We start from the raw sequence: 19,859 nt of genomic DNA, 5'->3' as shown, positions 1-19,859 counted from the left end.
AGTCTTCTTGGATGTGGCTGAGTAAGTACTGGCAAATATTGCACCTGGCCACAATGCGAGTTTCTCCCAGGCAATAGAGGCAGCATTAGTGGTTATTGCCTTGAGAGAACGATCGTGGGCGGGAGGCAGAGTTTAAAATCTAGAGTTGTGGGCATAGTCCAGTACCTGTATGTGGGGCAGGGGGGAGTGAAAACCCCAAAGTCTATCTAAAACTATTAACACTTAAAACTAAAATGAATATAAAACTGGTAAAAGTGCTATAAATGTGTTGTTTTTGTTTGTTTGTTTGTTTTTTAATAAGTGCATCACAGATAACTACACTGAAAGTTCCAATCTGGACCACGTGGCACTAACAAGGAACTGGAGATGTGGTTAGTCCACCCCACCCTTTAATGCTTCGGACAAAAGCACAAGGCAAGCCAGGGCACACGCACGAATCAATGGACACTACTTTCAAATTCTCCGACTCTGGGCTCATGGTACGCATGTGTAACCCGCAGTGGAATACAATAGGGTCCATCACTCAAAGAACACCACAAATTTAAGGGGAATGAATGACTCACATCTCTAATAATGTAAGGATGTAGAACAGTGGCTCTCAACTTCTCCACACTACTGTACCCCTTTCAGGAGTCTGATCTGTCTCACGTACCCCCAAGTTTCACCTGACTTAAAAAATCAGAAATAAAATACAAAAAAAAGTGTCACAGCACACTATTACTGAAAATATGCTTACTTTCTCATTTTTCCCATATAACTATAAAATAAATAGATTGGAATATAAATTTTGTACTTAATTTCAGTGTATAGACTACAGAGCAGTATAACATTTTGCACAAAATTTTAAATTGTACCAACGTTGCTAGTGCTTTTTATGTAGTCTGTTGTAAAACTAGACGTACATCTAGATGAGCTGATGTACCCCTTGGAAGACCTCTGCGTACCCCCTGGTTGAGAACCACTGATGTAGATCAATGTTCCTCACACAGTGGGTCGTGAGAAGGTTCTAGATGGGTCATCACGTCCAGGGCCGGAGTTACCATCACTGGACTCTGGCCTAGGCAAAGATACACTTCCCACAGTATAGTGTAGAGGAGAGTCCCCAGGGAAGGTTTGGAGAGTGAGCCCAACCCACATTCATCCTGTAGCAGCAGCTCCTGTTTCATGGGACTGGGCCCAGCTCCCTACTCCAGGTGTTTGTGACCTGGTGCACAGGTCGCAGCACCACTCAGGTTCAGCATGGCCATCCTTCTATCATGACAGAAAGACAGCCAAACCAAATTTAAGTGGTGTTGCAACCCTTTGAACCAGGTCTCAAAACCATTCACTCTAATTTGGCTCAGCCACTCTTCCATTTTTTATTTTTTTTTGTGGGGGGGAGGGAGAAGAGAGAGAGACCGACCACCAGGCCAAATCTGAGTGGTGATGTGACCCTCCGCACCAGATTGCAACCCCTGGAGCAGAGAGATGGGTCCTGTGGGACAGAAGCCCTGCTCTGGGGTGAGTGCTGGATGAGCTCCCTCTCCAACCACCACCACCCCCTTTTGGGGCCGCCCCTCTGCACCAGGCTGGGATTAGGGCTGCAATACCAGGTTCATATTGTGACGTTACACCCCATATGCTTCATAGAAATATGGTTATGATATGAATATGGCATAACTAAGATATGTTTTATGCAAGATGAGTCATGGGAGATATCACTGGAAAGGTTATGATTTACTGAATGTGATTATCCAATTTGTATGCATATCATTTCTGTATCTGGAGTTAGGAATATTAATTATATAACAATTACAACTGAGTGTATACTTGGGAAACACCCACCAGACAGTAAGCAATCAGCCTTGATGAGTCATTAGAAAAAGACAATGAGTCTTTAAAGATGTGGATCTTCCTGGAGCTCCTTTCTGTGGACATTGCAAATAAACCTGGTTTCATGGTTGCTTCAACACTGCAAGGTCAGGTGATAATATCACCCGATGCAAAATATCATCTTGGACACTGCTGATAGTTTTCAGTGGAAAAGTAAGACTTCCCGCCTCATGTAAATTCTATTTAAGGCTGGGAGGCAAGGCCATCAGGACTCTCCCTTCACTGCCTTCCCACCAAGAACCTCCCTAGGTAACCCATTCCAGTGCTTCACCACCCTCCTAGTGAAAAAGTTTTTCCTAATATCCAACCTAAACCTCTCCCACTGCAACGAGACCATTACTCCTTGTTCTATCATCTGGTACCACTGAGAACAGTCTAGATCCATCCTCTTTGGAACCCCCTTTCAGGTAGTTGAAAGCAGCTATCAAATCCCCCTTTATTCTTCTCTTCTGCAGACTAAATAATCCCAATTCCCTGAGCCTCTCCTCATAAATCATGTGCTCCAGCCCCCTAATCATTTTTGTTGCCCTCCGCTGGACTCTTTCCAGTTTTTCCACATCCTTCTTGTAGCGTGGGGCCCAAAACTGGACACAGTACTCCAGATGAGACCTCACCAATGCCGATTAGAGGGGAATGATCACAGCAATGCTCCTATTTATACACCCCAAAATGCCATTAGCCTTCTTGGCAACAAGGGCACACTGTTGACTCATATCCAGCTTCTTGTCCACCGTAAACCTTGCAGAACTGCTGCCTAGCCACTCAGTACTTAGTCTGTAGCAGTGCATGGGATTCTTCCGTCCTAAGTGCAGGGCTCTGCATTTATCCTTGTTGAACCTCATCAGATTTCTTTTGGCCCAATCCACCAATTTGTCTAGGTCCCTCTGTATCCTATCCTTACAAGGATACTTACAAGAAGTAGCAGTAAAAGCTATAACAAACTGTGAAAAAAAAAAAAATCCAATATCTAGTACGCAGCTTGGCCACAGACCATGCTGCAAATTTATCCAAGACGAGAAGAGAGCCCCAAGGTAACAACATACGGTTGCAGTGCTTATTTGATGCACCTCCTAGCCAAGACTTCAGTGTTCCAGAAATAAAGGCTAATGTTGTTGAAATTGCTAAATACTTCCATAACAACCACTTTGCAGCAGCTGCTCTGAAAAAAGCGGGAGGAACCAAGCTAACTATCCCACAAGATGTGCAATGGAACTCAGTAGTGGACTGTTCTGAGCACTATATCAAGAATTGGCCTAAGCTGATGACTGTTTTTGAACAAAATAGTGAAAAAATAGATGTCACTGTCACAGCCAAAGTTCTCAACATTGGGCTTAAGAGAAATGTTAAACATGTGCTGAGTACCCTGAAGCCTATTTCTGTAGCCTTGAACAAAATGCAGGGAAATAGCTGTTTTATTCCTGACGCTGTTGAAATTTGGAAGGAACTGAGTGAGATCTTAAAGAGAAATATGCAGTGATAGAGTTAAATTACAAGCATTAAAAAAAACGAATGGGATAAGCACTATCTCCAGCTCATTTTCTTGCAAATGTTCTCAATACTTGGTACCAGGGTCAAACCTTAACTGCTGAAGAGGAAGAGTTGGCCATGACATGGACATCCAGCAATCATCAATCCATAATGCCAACTATAATAAACTTCAGAGCTAAGGGTGAACCATTCAAGAAAGATATGTTTGCTGATGATGTTTTAAAGAAAAGTCACTCCAGTGAACTGGTGGAAGTCATGTAAGCACTTGGATTTAGAGACTGCTGAAGTGATAATCTCACTTTTAACAGCAGTAGCTTCTTCTGCTGAAGTAGAAAGAATATATTCTTTTTCTTCCTTTGGACTAATTCATTCCAAACTGAGAAATTGTTTGGGACCTGAAAAAGCAGGAAAGCTTGTTTTTCTTTTCCAGATTATGAACAAAACAGGAAAATGAAGGTGAAGACAACTGAATTAGCTGCAGAAGCCAATTTTTTTTAAGTTTCTCATGTTGACCTGGCTGACATAGATGATTTAAATTTTTTTAAAAAAATATTTCATTTAACTATTTTAATTAAAAGCAATTTTAACAAAAACAAACCAAGTTTTTTTAAAATCAGAATGTTAACTAAATTCAAAAATTCACATGCTTGTTTTGTTAAAATATTATATGTTTGCTGTTGAAGAAAAAAAATCCAGAATATATAACATTATTGTTTTAGTTAAATAAAACAATTTAAAATGTCTGTTTGGTGATGTTCTCCTCCAAATACAGCATGGCAAGAAAATCCTCCAAATATTAATGGATTAACCTGTTGAACTGGAGATACTTCACCTCCCAATGACTTCATAAATATCTGCTTCAATTACCTTCGGAAAATGAAATAACCAAATATTCATTTTCTGATATAGCTGTAAAACTAATCTGAAAAGTTTTCAAAAAATAAGGAACTAAAAACAGAGGATTATACTGGGAAGTGTTAGGCAGTCTTACCTGTGTAACTACTTTCTCCACCTATAATGCAGGCACAAAATTTTACACATACAATATTTTTAAATTACATCTGCATACAGGGTAAGCCAATTACATCAACATAGTTTTTTGCACTGACATCATACACTGTTTCCTCTCCCCATTATACAATATGTACACATTTTCTAACTATCTACCTCATATAGCCACTCAACAACAGTCAAGAGCTAAATTATGTCCAAATACTCTCTTAAGCAGGTACAACAATACCTCTTGATATCCCAGTAGTTTCAAGCCTCTCCTCCTTACCTCTTTGCTTCCTCCAGATGACAAAGATACTCATAAGCCACATTCTGATGTCTTCTCTCATCCATCTCCTCTGCTGTCAACCTCTCATTATCCAGGACAGCTGCAAAGAGTCAAAAAACATGGTCAGTCTTCAACATATCTGATATGCAGGTATACAAGTGACCCTTGAATCACTTCAGCAGCTTGCACCTATCTCCACAGTAAAATGCACCACATGCAAAAGATATTCCAGGACAGAAGTATATATCATGCTAAGGAATCTTGCCCAAGGAGAGCGATATCAGTGCACACAGCATATTCTCTATTATTATTTGTATTACAATAGCGCCTAATGGCCATAGAGGGTCGATTGTGCTAGGCACTTTACAAACATAACAGGTTTCAGAGTAGCAGCCGAGTTAGTCTGTATTCGCAAAAAGAAAAGAGTACTTGTGGCACCTTAGAGACTAACAAATTTATTTGAGCATACGCTTTCGTGAGCTACAGCTCACTTCATCGGTTGCATTCATTGGAAAATACAGTGGGGAGATTTGTATATATAGAGAACATGAAACAATGGGTGTTACCATACACACTGTAACAAGAGTGATCACTTAAGGTGAGCTATTACCAGCAAGAGAGCGGGGGTATTGGGGGGGAACTTTTTGTAGTGATAATCAAGGTGGACCATTTCCAGCAGTTGACAAGAACGTCTGAGGAACAGAGGGGGGTGGGGACGGGGAACATGGGGAAATAGTTTTACTTTGTATAATGACCCATCCACTCCCAGTCTTTATTCAAGCCTAAGTTAATTGTATCCAGTTTGCAAATTAATTCCAATTCAGCAGTCTCTTGTTGGAGTCTGTTTTTGAAGGTTTTTTGTTGAAGAATTGCCACTTTTAGGTCTGTAATCGAGTGACCAAAGAGATTGAAGTGTTCTCCGACTGGTTTTTGAATGTTATAATTCTTGACATTTGATTTGTGTCCATTTAGTCTTTTACGTAGAGACTGTCCAGTTTGACCAATGTACATGGCAGAGGGGAATTGCTGGCACATGATGGCATATATCACATTGGTAGATGCGCAGGTGAACAAGCCTCTGATAGTGTGGCTGATGTGATTATGCCCTATGATGGTGTTCCCTGAATAGGTATGTGGACACAGTTGGCAACGGGCTTTGTTGCAAGGATAAGTTCCTGGGTTAGTGGTTCTGTTGTGTGGTTGCTGGTGAGTATTTGCTTCAGGGTGGGGGACTGTCTGTAAGCAAGGACTGGCCTGTCTCCCAAGATCTGTATTTTCCACTGAATGCATCCGATGAAGTGAGCTGTAGCTCACAAAAGCTTATGCTAAAATAAATTGGTTATTCTTTAAGATGCCACAAGTACTCTTTTTTTTTTTTTTTGACAAATTAGATGTCTTCAAGTCACCAGGGCCAAATGAAATGCATCCTAGAATATTTAAGGAGCTGACTGAGGAGATATCTGAGCCATTAGCGATTATCTTTGAGAATTCATGGAAGACGGGAGAGATTCCAGAAGACTGGAAAAGGGCAAATATAGTGCCCATCTATAAAAAGGGAAAGATAATAACGGGATATGTAACAGCATGGATTTGTCAAAAACAAATCGTGTCAAACCAACCTGATAGCTTTCTTTGACAGGGTAACAAGCCTTGTGGATGGGGGGAAGCGGTAGATATGATATGTCTTGATTTTAATAAAGCTTTTGATACTGTCTCGCGTGACCTTCTCATAAATAAAGTAGGGATATGAAACCTAGATGGAGCTACCATAAGGTGGGTGCAAAACTGGTTGGAAAACCGTTTCTAGAGAGTACTTATCAGTGGTTCAGAGTCATGCTGGAAGGGCATAATGAGTGGGGTCCCACGGGGATCAGTTCTGGGTCTGGTTCTGTTCAATATCTTCATCAATGATTTAGCTAATGGCATACAGAGTACACTTACAAAGTTTGTGGATGATACCAAGCTGGGAGGGGTTGCAAATGCTTTGGAGGATAGGATTAAAATTCAAAATGATTTGGACAAACTGGAGAATGGGTCTTAAGTAAATAGGATGAAATTCAATAAGGACAAAGCAAAGTACTCCATTTAGGAAGAAACAATCAGCTGCACATATACAAAATGGGAAATGACTGCCTAGGAAGGAGTACTGCAGAAAGGGATCTGGGGGTCATAGTGGACCCCAAGCTAAATGAGAGTCAACAGTGTAAAGCTGTTCCAAAAAAAGCAAACATAATTCTGGGACGTATTAGCAGGAGCGTTGTAAGCAAAACATGAGAAGTAATTCTTCCACTCTACTCCGCTTTGGTTAGGCCTCAACTGGAATATTGTCTCCAGTTCTGGGTGCCATATTTCTGGAAGGATGTGGATAAATTGGAAAGAGTCCAGAGAAGAGCAACAAAAATGATTAAAAGTCTAGAAAACATGACCTATGAGGGAAGACTGAAAAATTGGGTTTGTTTAGTCTGGAAAAGAGGAGACCGAGAGGGGACATGACAACAGTTTTCAAGTATGTAAAAGGTTATTACAAGGAGGAGGAAGAAAAATTGTTTTTCTTAACCTCTGAGGATAAGACAAGAAGCAATGGTCTAAAATTGCAGCAAGGGAGGTTTAGATTGGACATTAGGAAAAACTTCCTGTCAGGGTGGTCAAACATTGAAATAAAATGCCTAGGAAGATTGTGGAATCTCCATCATTGAAGATTTTTAAGAATAGGTTAGACAAACACCTGTCAGGGATGGTGTCATAAACATAAAGCTAAGGGTAGCATAAAATCCCTCCTTCACCTGTAAGGGGTTAAGAGGTTTCAGAGTAGCAGCTGTGTTAGCCTGTAGCCGCAAAAAGAAAAGGAGTACTTGTGGCACCTTAGAGACTAACAAATTAATTTGAGCATAAGCTTTCGTGAGCTACAGCTCACTTCATCGGATGCATTTGGTGGAAAATCATCTGTAAGGGGTTGAGAAGCTCTGATGGTCTAGATAATTAGTTCTGCCACGAGTGCAGGGGACTGGACTAGATGACATCTCAAGGTCCCTTCCAATTCTATGATTCAATGCTGTCAACCACATTCTTCTTGATCTCTCATCCTTCCTTAGCTTTCATGACTCAGTCCTCTCTTGATTCTCCCCTACTTCTGTAATTGCTCCTTCAGAGTGCTGTTTAGAGGATCCTACTCAGCCCCTCTCCAACTCTCATTTGGGGGTATCATTTTCAACTCAGTCCTCTTTCTAGTTCCTTACATCCAGGCTGTGCCTAAATTTTCCAATCCTTTCTGTGCAACATCTCTAAGATACAGCATTTCTTCTTTTCCCACACAGCTAACACTCTCAGACTCTCATCATTTTGCATCTTGATTAGTGCTACCACCTCTTTTACCTTGACGAATCCCATCACTGGCTCCTCTTGCACCACTGCAAACCTAAGACAATTGTCTATAATTTCACTACCTACCCCCACCTGATAATCTCACATACACTATCAAGATGTCAGCTCCTACTTCTGATCAGCCAATGATGTCGGCCTTCATTTCCCATTTGTTAAATTTTCAAATACATTATTGCTTTCTCCCATACTGCTTGGAGGCACTCCCAATGAACATCCATAAAACTATCTCATTGTCCTCCTTCAAATACCTTCTTAAAACCCCTTTTCCCACCCCTCATGATTCCTACAAAAAAATTGACATTGGTTAGACAGCTGGTGTGCCAAGACCACTGCCTCCCATGGTGATCAATACGATTTCACTGTTTCCTTATACTTCCCATCTGTATGTATCCATTTGTTGTCTCATTTTATGTTCAGAACATAAGTCGTTATGGGGGAGTGACAATCTTTTTGTTTTGTGTTTTACAGCACTGGGCACTACCACAATAAAAATAGTAAGTGAGGCTTTGTACAAATTGATAGATTCACCTTCTTCCTAATGAGTATATGCCGTGCCCTAAGAGTCCCTGGGGAACACATCATCCTTTGTGATTGTTGGACCTAAAAATTTACCCAAATTGTAAGCTCAAATGTAGAAAGTATGTGAAAGTTCATAAAATGTCACAATAACCTATAACTTTTTGCCTGCCTAAAAATTAACCACAAAAAATAAGTCAAGTTGTTCTCGATAAATGTTATGAACAAGTGCAAAAAAAAAAAAAAACCAAGACAGAAAAACTACATTAGTTCAAAGAAAAAGGGCCTGTTCATATGGGTTACAGACTGTTAAAATCATGCTTGGTAAAAACAAAAAATGTGGAGCCAGAAATTAAAGCAAAATTAGCGTGCCAAATATTAGGCCTAACTGGTAAACAAAATAATGAGGGGGTGAACTATGCTGCCCACTTTTTCCTTTTTCGGGGCTCTTAAAAAGAGACTTTGCCAGCAAAAATCTCATAGCCCATCCTGGTTGTATCCCAGCTTGTTTTATATTCCCTGAAACCCAAGACAGAAGGAGCAGACCAAACTAAAAAGACATTCTTCTTGAGAGGAAGGCTATTTGGCCTTACTCTTATTCAACGAAATTTGTTTTTCATTTGAGAGTCCTGAATAATCATCAGATCATCATGACATCCAGTCCACAACCCATCAGTAGGAATACCTAATAGCCAGCACTGAAGAGGCACATAAAATCCTGTTCTGCCTGCCTCCCTTCTTTCCTCCTGTCCTCTTTCTCACTCTCTTGGCTTTTTATCAAATCCTGAAATAAACTGCACTGCCTCAGCACAGCGAGATGAAGTTACCTCAATCCTGCCCTTTCTAAGGAGAAAAGACCCAACCAGATGAAGTCCCTGACTGGAATATGAACCAGGGGCCAAGAAACAGGTGTCATGGCCAACTCACCAGCCAAAGCATCCAAACATAATAACCAGCCATCCAATGTTCCAAAAACATCAACAAAAACTTATTTCCCCCACCTATTCTATCCTCTTTCTCCGCCAGTTTGTGCCTGGTTGGTTGTTAAAAACCGGAAAAGAGAATACCCTTCACACACAAAACAGAAAGTAAAATTAGCTCTTTTCTTTTCATCAAAGAAAGGTTGATTAAATTAAAAAAACAAACATTTTGGCTGCCCAAAAAAAACAGAGTTTAGTAGGTTTTAATTAAGTTTGTTTTGCATAATCACTCATTTCCAGTTTCAGTATAAATGCTTGTTTCATTTCTTGTGTTTAATCAACAAACTTTCAACTTTAAAATAAGTGCTTGTGTGTGTTTGCCAGGAAATCGAGTAATTCAAGGTCTCTAAAAAAACAAACCTCCTCATATCACTGTTTTTATATTGGACAGTGAAAAAGTTTATAACAACTTTAACTCTTTTGACCCCGGAAATTAATACAATACATCCCATCCCATAAGTATAATGAATGTTACGAACCATTGATTGCCACCCCCCCATCTATGCAATAAAATAAGACCTCTTCAAATTATGTCCTGTTAGACTGCATTATTTATATTGTATTCATTACATGAAATTACAATACCATGTCTGAAGTTCTAAATCGTGTGTTATGCAGGAAGTCAGAATAAGATTACTATAATAGGCCCTTTTGGCCTTAAAATCTATTAACAGATTATTTTGATGCCAGACATGAATAGCAGCCTTAAAAAAAAAAAAAATCTCATTCACATAAAATATTTCTTCTTAAAATTTACTGTAGCTGGAGCATGTAACAATAGCTATCACATTAAGGATGCCTAAGCATTTCCATCCTAAATGTTTTGGCATTGGAATAATCTACTAATAGACATATTAAAACGAACTAAAACGGAGAATCTTTAGTGGCCCCATCCTTTGGGGCAGGAACTTGAAATATAGGCAGAGATGGCCTCTGTCAGAGGAATCCTTTCATTGTGCCCATGAAAATCCACCCAAATTTGGCCAAGCTATAAATCTCTGAAAAAGTGCAGTTTACACATGCTTAATAGAGGCTTATTAAACCTCCATAACTAAATTACACAGACATTTCCTCCACACTGGGCAGGGTCCAAATTGGACCCAAGCCCAATTTTCCATTCAGTGCAGCTGTGAGCCAGGTCTGGGGCCTGTGCAACATTAACACTGCCTCCTTGTGAACATACATTGCAATACGGTATGTAAACTACATAATCTAATAATAAACTACATGGCAATATTTCCTAAGAATCCCAACTCATTCAGTGCGCAAGTAGTGACACAGCTGAGCAAGCTTATTTTTGTTTCCACTGTTCAGTGAGAACATCCCTACCTCATTCGCTGTACAGAGGGTACAAATCTACTCATATACAAACATGAACATTCAGAATCAGCCCATTAGATTCTATGGATTTATGCCAGATTTATTCTGTGGTAACTTCAAACACAATGAAGCCCAAAATGAGTCACAAATCTAGAAGATCATCTTCTCATTCACTAAGAACCCCTGCCTCATTGAGTGCACATCTTCTAAACCAGTGGTTTTCAAACTTTTTTTCTGGGGACCCAGTTGAAGAAAATTGTTGATGCCCATGACCCAGAGCTGGGGATGAGGGGTCTGGGAGGTGCTCAGGGCTGAGGCAGAGGGTTGGGGGTTCAGGATGTGGAATGGGGCTCTGGGCTGGGGCAGGGAGCTGGGGTACGGGAGGGGGTCAGGGCTCTGGGATGCAGGAGGGGCTCCGGGTTGGGGGGGCCTCAGGACTGGGGTGCGGTAGGGGCTCAGAGCTCTGGGCTGGGGTTGGGGATGAGGGGTTTGGGGGCAGGCTCAGGGCTGGGACAGGGGGGTGGGGTGCAGGGCGGGGTCAGAGCTGTGGGTGCAGGCTCTGGGATGGGGCCAGGGTTTGCAGTGCAGGAAGGGGTTCCAGGTTTGGGGTGGCTCAGGGCTGGGGCAGAGGATTGGAGCACGGGGTTGGGGCGTGGACTTAACTCAGATGACTCCTGGTCAGCGGCACAACTGGGGTGCAATGTGCCCTGAAAGCGGCCAGCAGCAGGTCTGGCTCCTACGCAGAGGCACGCAAGAGGCTCCGCACAACTCTTGCCCACAGGCACCACCCCCTCCCCCCGTTCCCCAGTTGCCGGCCAATGGGAGTGCGGAGCTGCTGCTCGGGGAGGGGGCAGCACGCAGAGTCCCATGGCCCCCCTGCTAGAAGCCAGACCCACAGCTGGCCACTTCTGGGGCACAGTGCGGCATTGGAAAAGGTAGGCACTAGCCTACCTTAGCTGGGCAGCACCGCCGATGGGACTTTCAACATCCCAGTCAGTGGTGATGACCAGAGCAAGGCGACCCAGCGCCTTATATGTCGTGACCCAGTAGTGGGTCATGATCCATGGTTTGAAAAACACTGTTCTGAACTATACATTGAATGATGAATAGGTCCTGTGAAAATAATAGCATGCAGTCATGTAATTAAAGACTGTATTATAATGAATACAGCATGAGGGGGCAGACCTAAGGTTTAGCATTAACACTGCAATTTCCTGACTTTTCAGTGTTAACATTTCATTCAGACTGCAAATTTAAACAGTTTTTTTATGTAATACGAATTCATTTAAAAGGGAGACAATCACATCAGTGGGAAAAAGGAGTTCTCTTGTAGCAGAAGGAACCAAGGAATGCTCTTCTTGTGTCAAATGAAGCAAATGGAAGCATACAGAAGGGTGACTAGATGTTTTATGCATGTGGGGAGGGTGCAGAAAGAACATGAATGGAGAAACAGGTATCACAGAGCAAAAGGTGAGTACCTCCATCTCACAATCCTTTTGCTCTTCACAGTGCAGGGAAGGAAACATAGTGGCACCCAAAATTCCTGTTATAGCTGAACTTGGAACCAAATGACATCTCATTTACATCTTGCTGTTCCTGTAGAAGCCTACATTTAAATTCTCAGAGTAGTTCAGGGGATTTAGCTATCTCTCTTCCACTAATTGTAATGGAAGCTTTGAAAATCTCAACCCTATTTTCTGCTATATTAAAAAGGAGAATCTGCAGTGATCAATGGAGTTTTATTGTTTTTTCACACTGAAATCTACAATTATCACTGGCCTATCACACCAGAAACCTAAAGCTTGCTTTCTTTGTTTTGTTGTTTTGTTGCTTTGTTTTAAAACATAGGAATTGCCATACTAGATCAGACCAATGGTCCATCTAGTCCAGTATTCTACATCTGACAGAGGGCAGTACTTAATGCTTCAAGGAAATGATAAGAAAACCCATAGTGGGCAGTTCTGAAATAACTTCCCTATAGGGGAAGTTTATTCCTAACCCCTGTCAGTCAGAGGCTGGCTTATGCCCTGAAACCTGAGAGTTTATAATCCTTCAATTTGTATTTATTTAATGTAACCAACTGCAGATGTTCTCATCCATATAAATGTCAAATTTTTAAACCAAGAGATGAGGCCTGGGTTGGGTATCTTAGCCTCAATGATCTCTTGTGGGAGTTAGATCCAGAGGCAAATTATGTAAAAAAGTATTCCTTTTTTTTATGGCTTAAGGGGTAAAGTGGGATCTTGGCCCTTTATAATATTCACACCTTACATCAAATCAAACTATTAATTCAGCCACTGAGGACTAGTGAGTGTGCTTGCTGCAGCTCATTAGTAGAAGGGAAGATGTTTTGAACAATTCTAAGCCTGTAGCATTTGAACAGGTAAATGTTTTATCTCATTTTTATGTGAAAAAGATTTTAAACAGGGTATGAAAAAATCATCAAACACCTGCCATAGTTTGATACAAGAGACTGCAAGGAAATAGACTACACCAGCAAAGTTCAGGAACAACACCCCACTGAGAAGCCCACCTCCCCACCTGCTAGCCACTGAAAGGCCCATCACACCAGTATTCCACTCATTACACCAACTCTCCACAGAAAACAGGATCAAATATAAGGTCTTAATACTAATCTTTAAGGTCCCCCATGGAACCAGCCCAAGATACCTCAGAAAGGTGTCTCTCTTCACAACCGTAAACTCCCCCAACAGTTATGTTCCACAGGAGCTATGAAACTGTAAACCTCAGAGCAAGACAGAGTCAAGGCTTTGGTACTCATGCCCAAGGAGATAAAAATGACTACAAGTTTCACAGCCTTCAGAACAGTGTGTAAAATATTTGACTTAGCTTTCCCACAGCTGCAACTAAAATAATGACTAAAAAAAGAGGAAAAGAGATGTGAAGGCAAGAAGGAGGAGGGGGGAGGAGGAGGAATATTAGGAGAGAAGGAAGGGAAGAAATAGATTTAAAAAAACAGCACCAATTGTTTCCAAGGAAGAAGGGACACAAATAGCACAAGGACCAAAGCAACTGTGGTTACTATCTTTGGGGAAGTGCCCAAAAACTATGCAGATGGGCACTGTAACAAAAAAACAAGTTTAGTTATATTGTACACACCCGCAGGCTGCTAGTCCCTGTATTTATTCAGGGGTTTCCTCCTTCATATTAGTCTGTCTAGAGCAGATCTGATATATTTGAAACACCTCCATCCTCCTTCTGGCTATTGGCAGGGAGAACCTCTCTCATCTTGCCACTACTAACCCACAGCTTCCTGGATGCTTCAAGAGGGGTGGCTCTCCTCTATTCCACCCCTTCTTCCAGCACCCTCACTGTTACCAATAGGTTTCCACTATTCTACCCCCACCTCGGCCTCCATTTTTGAGTCCTCTCCTACATCATAAATAAGTGGCTACCTCTGATAATTACTAATAGTTTTCCCAAGTAAAGTCAGAGGGAAAATAGCATGAAACCTGCTAACTTCAATGTTGCAACACTGATTGTCACCAGCATGGAGTTACACACTGAATATGCTTATGAAAGCACTAAGCAGCAATGGCAGCACCACAGCGGTCTGCCTGCAGACTGTGGAAGATACCACAGCAATGGGTTACTTTTGAAAAGCTATTATCACAAACTTAAGAGTCTATTCCTAGGAGAACTCGGCAAAACTGCATACATGCAGAATTCATGTCCAGTGCAGAATTTTTTTTCTCTGCAAAAAATATATTCTGCCCAAGAAGTGCAGTAGTTCTGCCTTTCTCCCACCAGAGGCTGCTGTGGTGCCAGAACAACTGGCTGACTGGCAGCAACAGCTAGCAGCCAGTTACTTTCATTACAGCAATCTGCTAGTGGAGCGAGGTTAGGAGGTATAGTGGGGCACACAGGGCTGCTGGGGGGTCACAGACTTGGGTTCAGAAGGGTTAGTGGGGGGGCAGACTGGGCTGCAGGTTCGGGAGCAGGCAGGGTGACAGCACTGAGCCAGGGGCTGCATGGGAGGGGCCTCCAGGGCCACACGGGGGTGGGGGCACATGTGCCTGACTGAATGGGAAGGCTCAGAGTGAACCAGTGTCTGCGAGGAAGCGCCCCAATTCCCTAACAATTTTCCCCCCAAAAGAAACTGTTCCATACTTCTCCCATCCACACCCATAACCCTCCAGGTATACTCCCAGGCTCCTTCCCTCTCCCTCAGCTCCTCCATTACCGCTGACTCCCGCAAGCCTTTACACTGCTTCTGAGGAGTGCAGAAATACATTTTTGTATTGTAGTTTAAATAAATTACTCAAGTTTTGTATTAATATGCCTAGTAAGGAATCTATTTGTCAAAAAAATATTTTCTGAATTTTTTTTGGTCAGTATTGTTACAGACATAGTTGCTGACATGTATTTTGAAATAAATTACCAAAATAATTCAAATTGGTGTGTTTATACAGTATTATTTTGACAAACAAAATATGCAGAATTTTTAAATATGTGCATAATTTTTAATTTTTTTGCGCAGAATTCTCCCATGAATAATAAGAGACAAATATGTCATGACTTTTAAAGGCAAGTTTAAATTCAGCAGAAACTGATAGCACTAGCAAGGGCCAGCTTCTTATTTGCAAGTGAGTAAATGGATTTGTCAAGCCATTCATATTTGTAGGCTGCAGTGTTGTTGTGACCATGTTGGTCTTAGGCTATCACAGAGACCAGGTGGAAAGGTAATGTCTTTTATTGGACTAACTTCTGTTGGTGAGAGAGACAAGCTTTTGAGTTTACACAGAGCTCATCTTCAGGTCTAATTTAGCTGTGACACTGCGAGTACTTCTCAGACCTGAAGAAGAGCTCTGTGTGAGCTCAAAAGCTTGTCTCTCTCACCAAATGCATCCGATGAAGTGAGCTGTAGCTCACGAAAGCTTATGCTCTAATAAATTTGTTAGTCTCTAAGGTGCCACAAGTACTCCTTTTCTTTTCACGAATAGAAGTTAGTCCAATAAAAGATATTACCTCACCCACCCAGTCTCTCTAATATTTGTTTCAGAGTAGCAGCCCTGTTAGTCTGTATTCGCAAAAAGAAAAAGGAGTACTTGTGGCATCTTAGAGACTAACAAATTTATTTGAGCATAAGCTTTCGTGAGCTACAGCTCACTATCGGATGCATTCAGTGGATATTTTTCAGATGACTTTTACAGAATATGTAAAGTAGCGAATAGTACATTAACACTAATACACCAAAATGACGAGGAAGCAGCTCCTTAACCTGATATTTTTGTTCAAGAAATAAAGAAGAGGAAAACTTGAATATGCAAAGATGAATTGAGATGTTTGAATTCAGACAAGGTAAATTTAGACAGACCATTAGCAAAAGATTCTTGACAGATCAATGTAGCCATGGGAGTCTCCCAAAGAAAGCTCAACGCTAAGGTCAATAAAACTGGCCTGGCAGAGCCCTGAAGACCAAATTCTGCAAGGAACACGCCCGCACAGGCCCCGGGGAGGCGTGAGACTCGTTCTGACTAAGCAAGCCTCTTCCGGCGCTAATTCTACGTGAGACACGGGGCAGTTGCAGCTTTTGTGACCTCTTCACTTGCCCCATGTGCCAGGGCACCCTCAGGCGCCCACTGTCCAAAGGCGGCCGCCAGGGCCAGCTGCGCTCAGGCAGGCACACCGAGCCCTCGCCATGCGGAGGGCGGCGGCGGCGCCGAGGACTGCGCGTCAGTCAGACGTGACTGCAGCAGTCAGACCGTCCCCATCCCCCAGCGTCGCGGACAGGCTCTCCGCCCCGGCCCGGCCCGGCCCCGGGGACCGGTCCCAGCCCACAGGCGCTGGCCGCAGACCACAACCCGCGTCCCCCGACTGTCCCCGAACCCATCTCCACGCCCCACGGGATCCTCAGAGCCCCGGACACTCGCGCAGGGACGGTGGGCGCAAAGACAAGGCCCATCCCCAGAGCAGCGGAAAGCCCCCGGGCCCCGAAGGCGGGCACCGCCCTCCCCGGTACTCACAGCCGTAATGGGGGCGGGCCACCCCGAGCCCGTCAGCTTCCTCCGAGGCAGACATGGTGCTGCGGGCCGGGCTGGGCCGTTCGGTCGCTGCGGGGCTGGGCGGACGCGGCAGCGACTGAGGCGGGAGCGGCTGTTCCTGTTCCTGGTCTCAGCGCTGGGTGTGTCGGAAAGAGGCGCCGCCCGCCCCCGGCAGCCCACGCCTTGCGCACTTAGCTCCGCTCCCCGCAGCCCGGCTCCTGTCTCTCCAGCCCTCGCCCCCGTGGCCCCCACTGCCTGCCCCTGCCGGAGCGGGCAGCACCGGGTAGGCAGCGCGCGCTCCCCTGCAGTTTCCCTGCCAGCCGAGCGCCCCACCACTCCCCCGACAGCCGAGCTGCAGGCCCCCATTCAGCCCCAGACCAGCACCCAGCCGTGCTGCCCCCCGCTTCCGTCCCAAACCAACGGAGAGCCGTGCTGTCTCACCCCCCACCGCCTCCGATCAGTCGCGGCACGGCCCCCGCCCCGTCCCGTCCCTCTGCCGCCCCTTCGCCCCCAGCTGTGCCACCCCTCAGACCCCACAGAAAGCCCCACAGCTCCCACCAAGCCATGCTGCTGCCTCCTGTACCGTCCCCATCTGTGCCACCTTCTCCGGTCAAGCTCCTCCCTCCCACAGCCCACCCCACACATGGACCCCTGCACTGTCTCCCAGCTGCACTACCCCCACTATCCTCCACCCAGCCGTGCCAACAGACCCCCACCACTCACAGCCCCCTGCACGGCATAAGTAGTACCACACACACACAGCCCCCCAGCCCAGTCCCTTTCTGACCCCCCCATCCCTTGCATAGCTGCACCATTGACCCCCTTCACAAAACAGGTAGCACCACACAGACACCCATCCATCCCCACCGCACCTCTGCCTCCCACAATCCCCCATTGTCTCCCCACCTAGCTTTGCTACTGCCTGCACAAACACAGCTCCTGCACACAGCCCCCAGCCACGGTGGGGTCCCTCTCCCCACATATAGGTTTAGCTGTGCTCCCCTGCAGATGCACAGTCCCTCCCCGCCCCAGTCCAGCTATGTTGCCCCCTACAGGCCCCACCCAACCACACTCTCTGCCCCCAAAAAACAGCCTCCCTCAGCCACACTGCTTACCTCTGCACATAACCGCCCCTGGCCATCTGTACTGTCCTCCCTCACACAACCCCTTCACCAAGCCCAGTCCTGCCACCCCCCTTAAACACAACCCCCTGCACCCACCCCGGCCACCCATACACATGCTCACAGCCCAGACATGCTGCCATCTCCCACACACGCAGCCTCACCACCTCCTGCCCCCATACACAGCCCCCCCAGCTGTGCTGGTCTCCCCAACCTCCACACACTCAGCCATGCTACCCCCACATACATGCAGCCCCCTGCCCAGCCACGCCATCTCTGCCCACACACAAACAGCCCCCTCAGCGCAACCACACCACTCCCCTCCACAGCTCCTCTCATACACACACAGCCTCCCAGCCCAGCCATGCTGGATCTCACTTCCCATACACACTCAGCCATGCCACCCTCCCACACATACCCCCCAGTCCGGATGTGCCCTCCCATCCCCCTAGACCCCTCAGCCCAACCACACCACTCCCCCACATGCAAGCCACTCTGCCCAGTTGTGCTAGCCCCTCATAGTCCCTTAGCCTCCCACATGCACAGCTCCCCTAGCCCAACCATTCCCCCCACAGCCTCTCACAGCTGCACCAAACCTCCATACACAGCCCCCCTAGTCAAGCTAGGCCCCACATACAGAGCACCCCCAGTCATGCAAGGACACCACACACATTCAGCAGCCCCCTCAGGCCAGCTGCACCTTCCCCCCAAAATCTCCTAGGCCACCTGCACCACCCTCCAGTCTCGCACCACCCCCATACACTCATCCCCTCTGCTCAGTTGTGCCACCCCTACACACACAGCCCCCTGCCTGTATACACAGCCCACCCCTCCCACAGACAGCCTCCGCCCCAAACCCAGCCACACCACCCCCCTTCCCAGCTGCACTGGCCCCCTCACACATACACACAGCCTCAGCCATGCCAGACTCCCCACACACATTCTCATACTCAGCGGTGCTGCCCTCCCACACACCACCCCAAGTCCAACCATGATCTCCTCAACCTCCCACTGCACAGCCCCCCCACACCCATACAGCTCCCTATGCCCATCCAAACATGGGAAACTATCAAACCCACAGATACGCTTGATGGGCAATACTTCCCCACTACCAAGCAGCAAGTCAAAGGGTTTAAAACAAAGACAACTTTATAAAAGAAAAAGTGAGGGGGAACAAAAGAATACATTTGCAAAAGACTGCAATTAATAAATTAATATCTAGTAGGTAAGGTTTCCAACCTCCAGTATATCTTAAAAAGAGACCCAAGCTCAGTCCTCTACTGGCAACTGACTAGCTGGTGCCTTCTGGCCACTTCCTTCTTCCGCAGGTCCCAACTCTCAAGCCCTATCTTCACTGGCAAGTTTCTGCGCAGTAAAGCAGCTTTCTGTGCTGTAATTCCCGAGGTATACACGCTGCCAAGCCACTAAGTGCACAGAAACTGCGCAGTTGCAGCCCTTGTAAAAAAAAGTCACTCCAACGAGAGATGTAAATCTTTCTGTGCCAGGGCTACAGCGCTGCAGTGCCAGTGTAGCCACTGGTCGATTACAGCGCTGCAATTGGCCTCTGGGCATAGGTACCGACTCTGTGGGTGCACTGGGGCTGGAGCATCCACAGGGAAAAATTAGTGGATGCTCTGCACCCACCGGCAACCAAGCTCCCCTTACCCCCCCCGCCCCACCTTCTCCCGCTCCTCCCCTGAGCGTGCCATGTCTCCAGTCCGCCTACCTCCCAGTGCTTCTCACCCAGCCACCGCCAAACAGCTGTTTGGCAGCGTTAGCACACTCTGGGAGGGGCAGGGAGGTGTGGGAATGTGGCACACTCAGGGAAGGAGGCGGGACCGGGGTGGGGATTTGGGGAAGGAGTTAGAATAGGGGCAGGGAGGGGGCAGCGTTGGAG

General features: G+C 45.4%; 1 protein-coding gene across 2 annotated transcripts in view; it reads right to left on the bottom strand.

The window, feature by feature from the left end:
- Positions 1–17,080, bottom strand: part of IQGAP1 (IQ motif containing GTPase activating protein 1) — a 159,683-nt gene extending 142,603 nt beyond the window's left edge. Inside the window, exons 1-2 of one of the 2 annotated variants that reach the window (XM_038419291.2) lie at positions 16,824–17,080; positions 4,640–4,739 (exon numbers count right to left, since the gene is read on the bottom strand). In XM_038419291.2, the coding sequence (XP_038275219.1) occupies positions 4,640–4,739; positions 16,824–16,878 (155 nt within the window). In that variant the 5' untranslated portion in view covers positions 16,879–17,080. The remainder of the gene's footprint in view (positions 1–4,639; positions 4,740–16,823) is intronic. The other variant, XM_043493903.1, reaches the window with a different exon arrangement.
- Positions 17,081–19,859: the final 2,779 nt, after the last annotated feature.

This window comes from Dermochelys coriacea, chromosome 10, assembly GCF_009764565.3.
Source record: "Dermochelys coriacea isolate rDerCor1 chromosome 10, rDerCor1.pri.v4, whole genome shotgun sequence".
NCBI classification, from domain to species: Eukaryota; Metazoa; Chordata; order Testudines; family Dermochelyidae; genus Dermochelys; species Dermochelys coriacea.
This window is presented reverse-complemented; position numbering and strand designations above follow the sequence as displayed.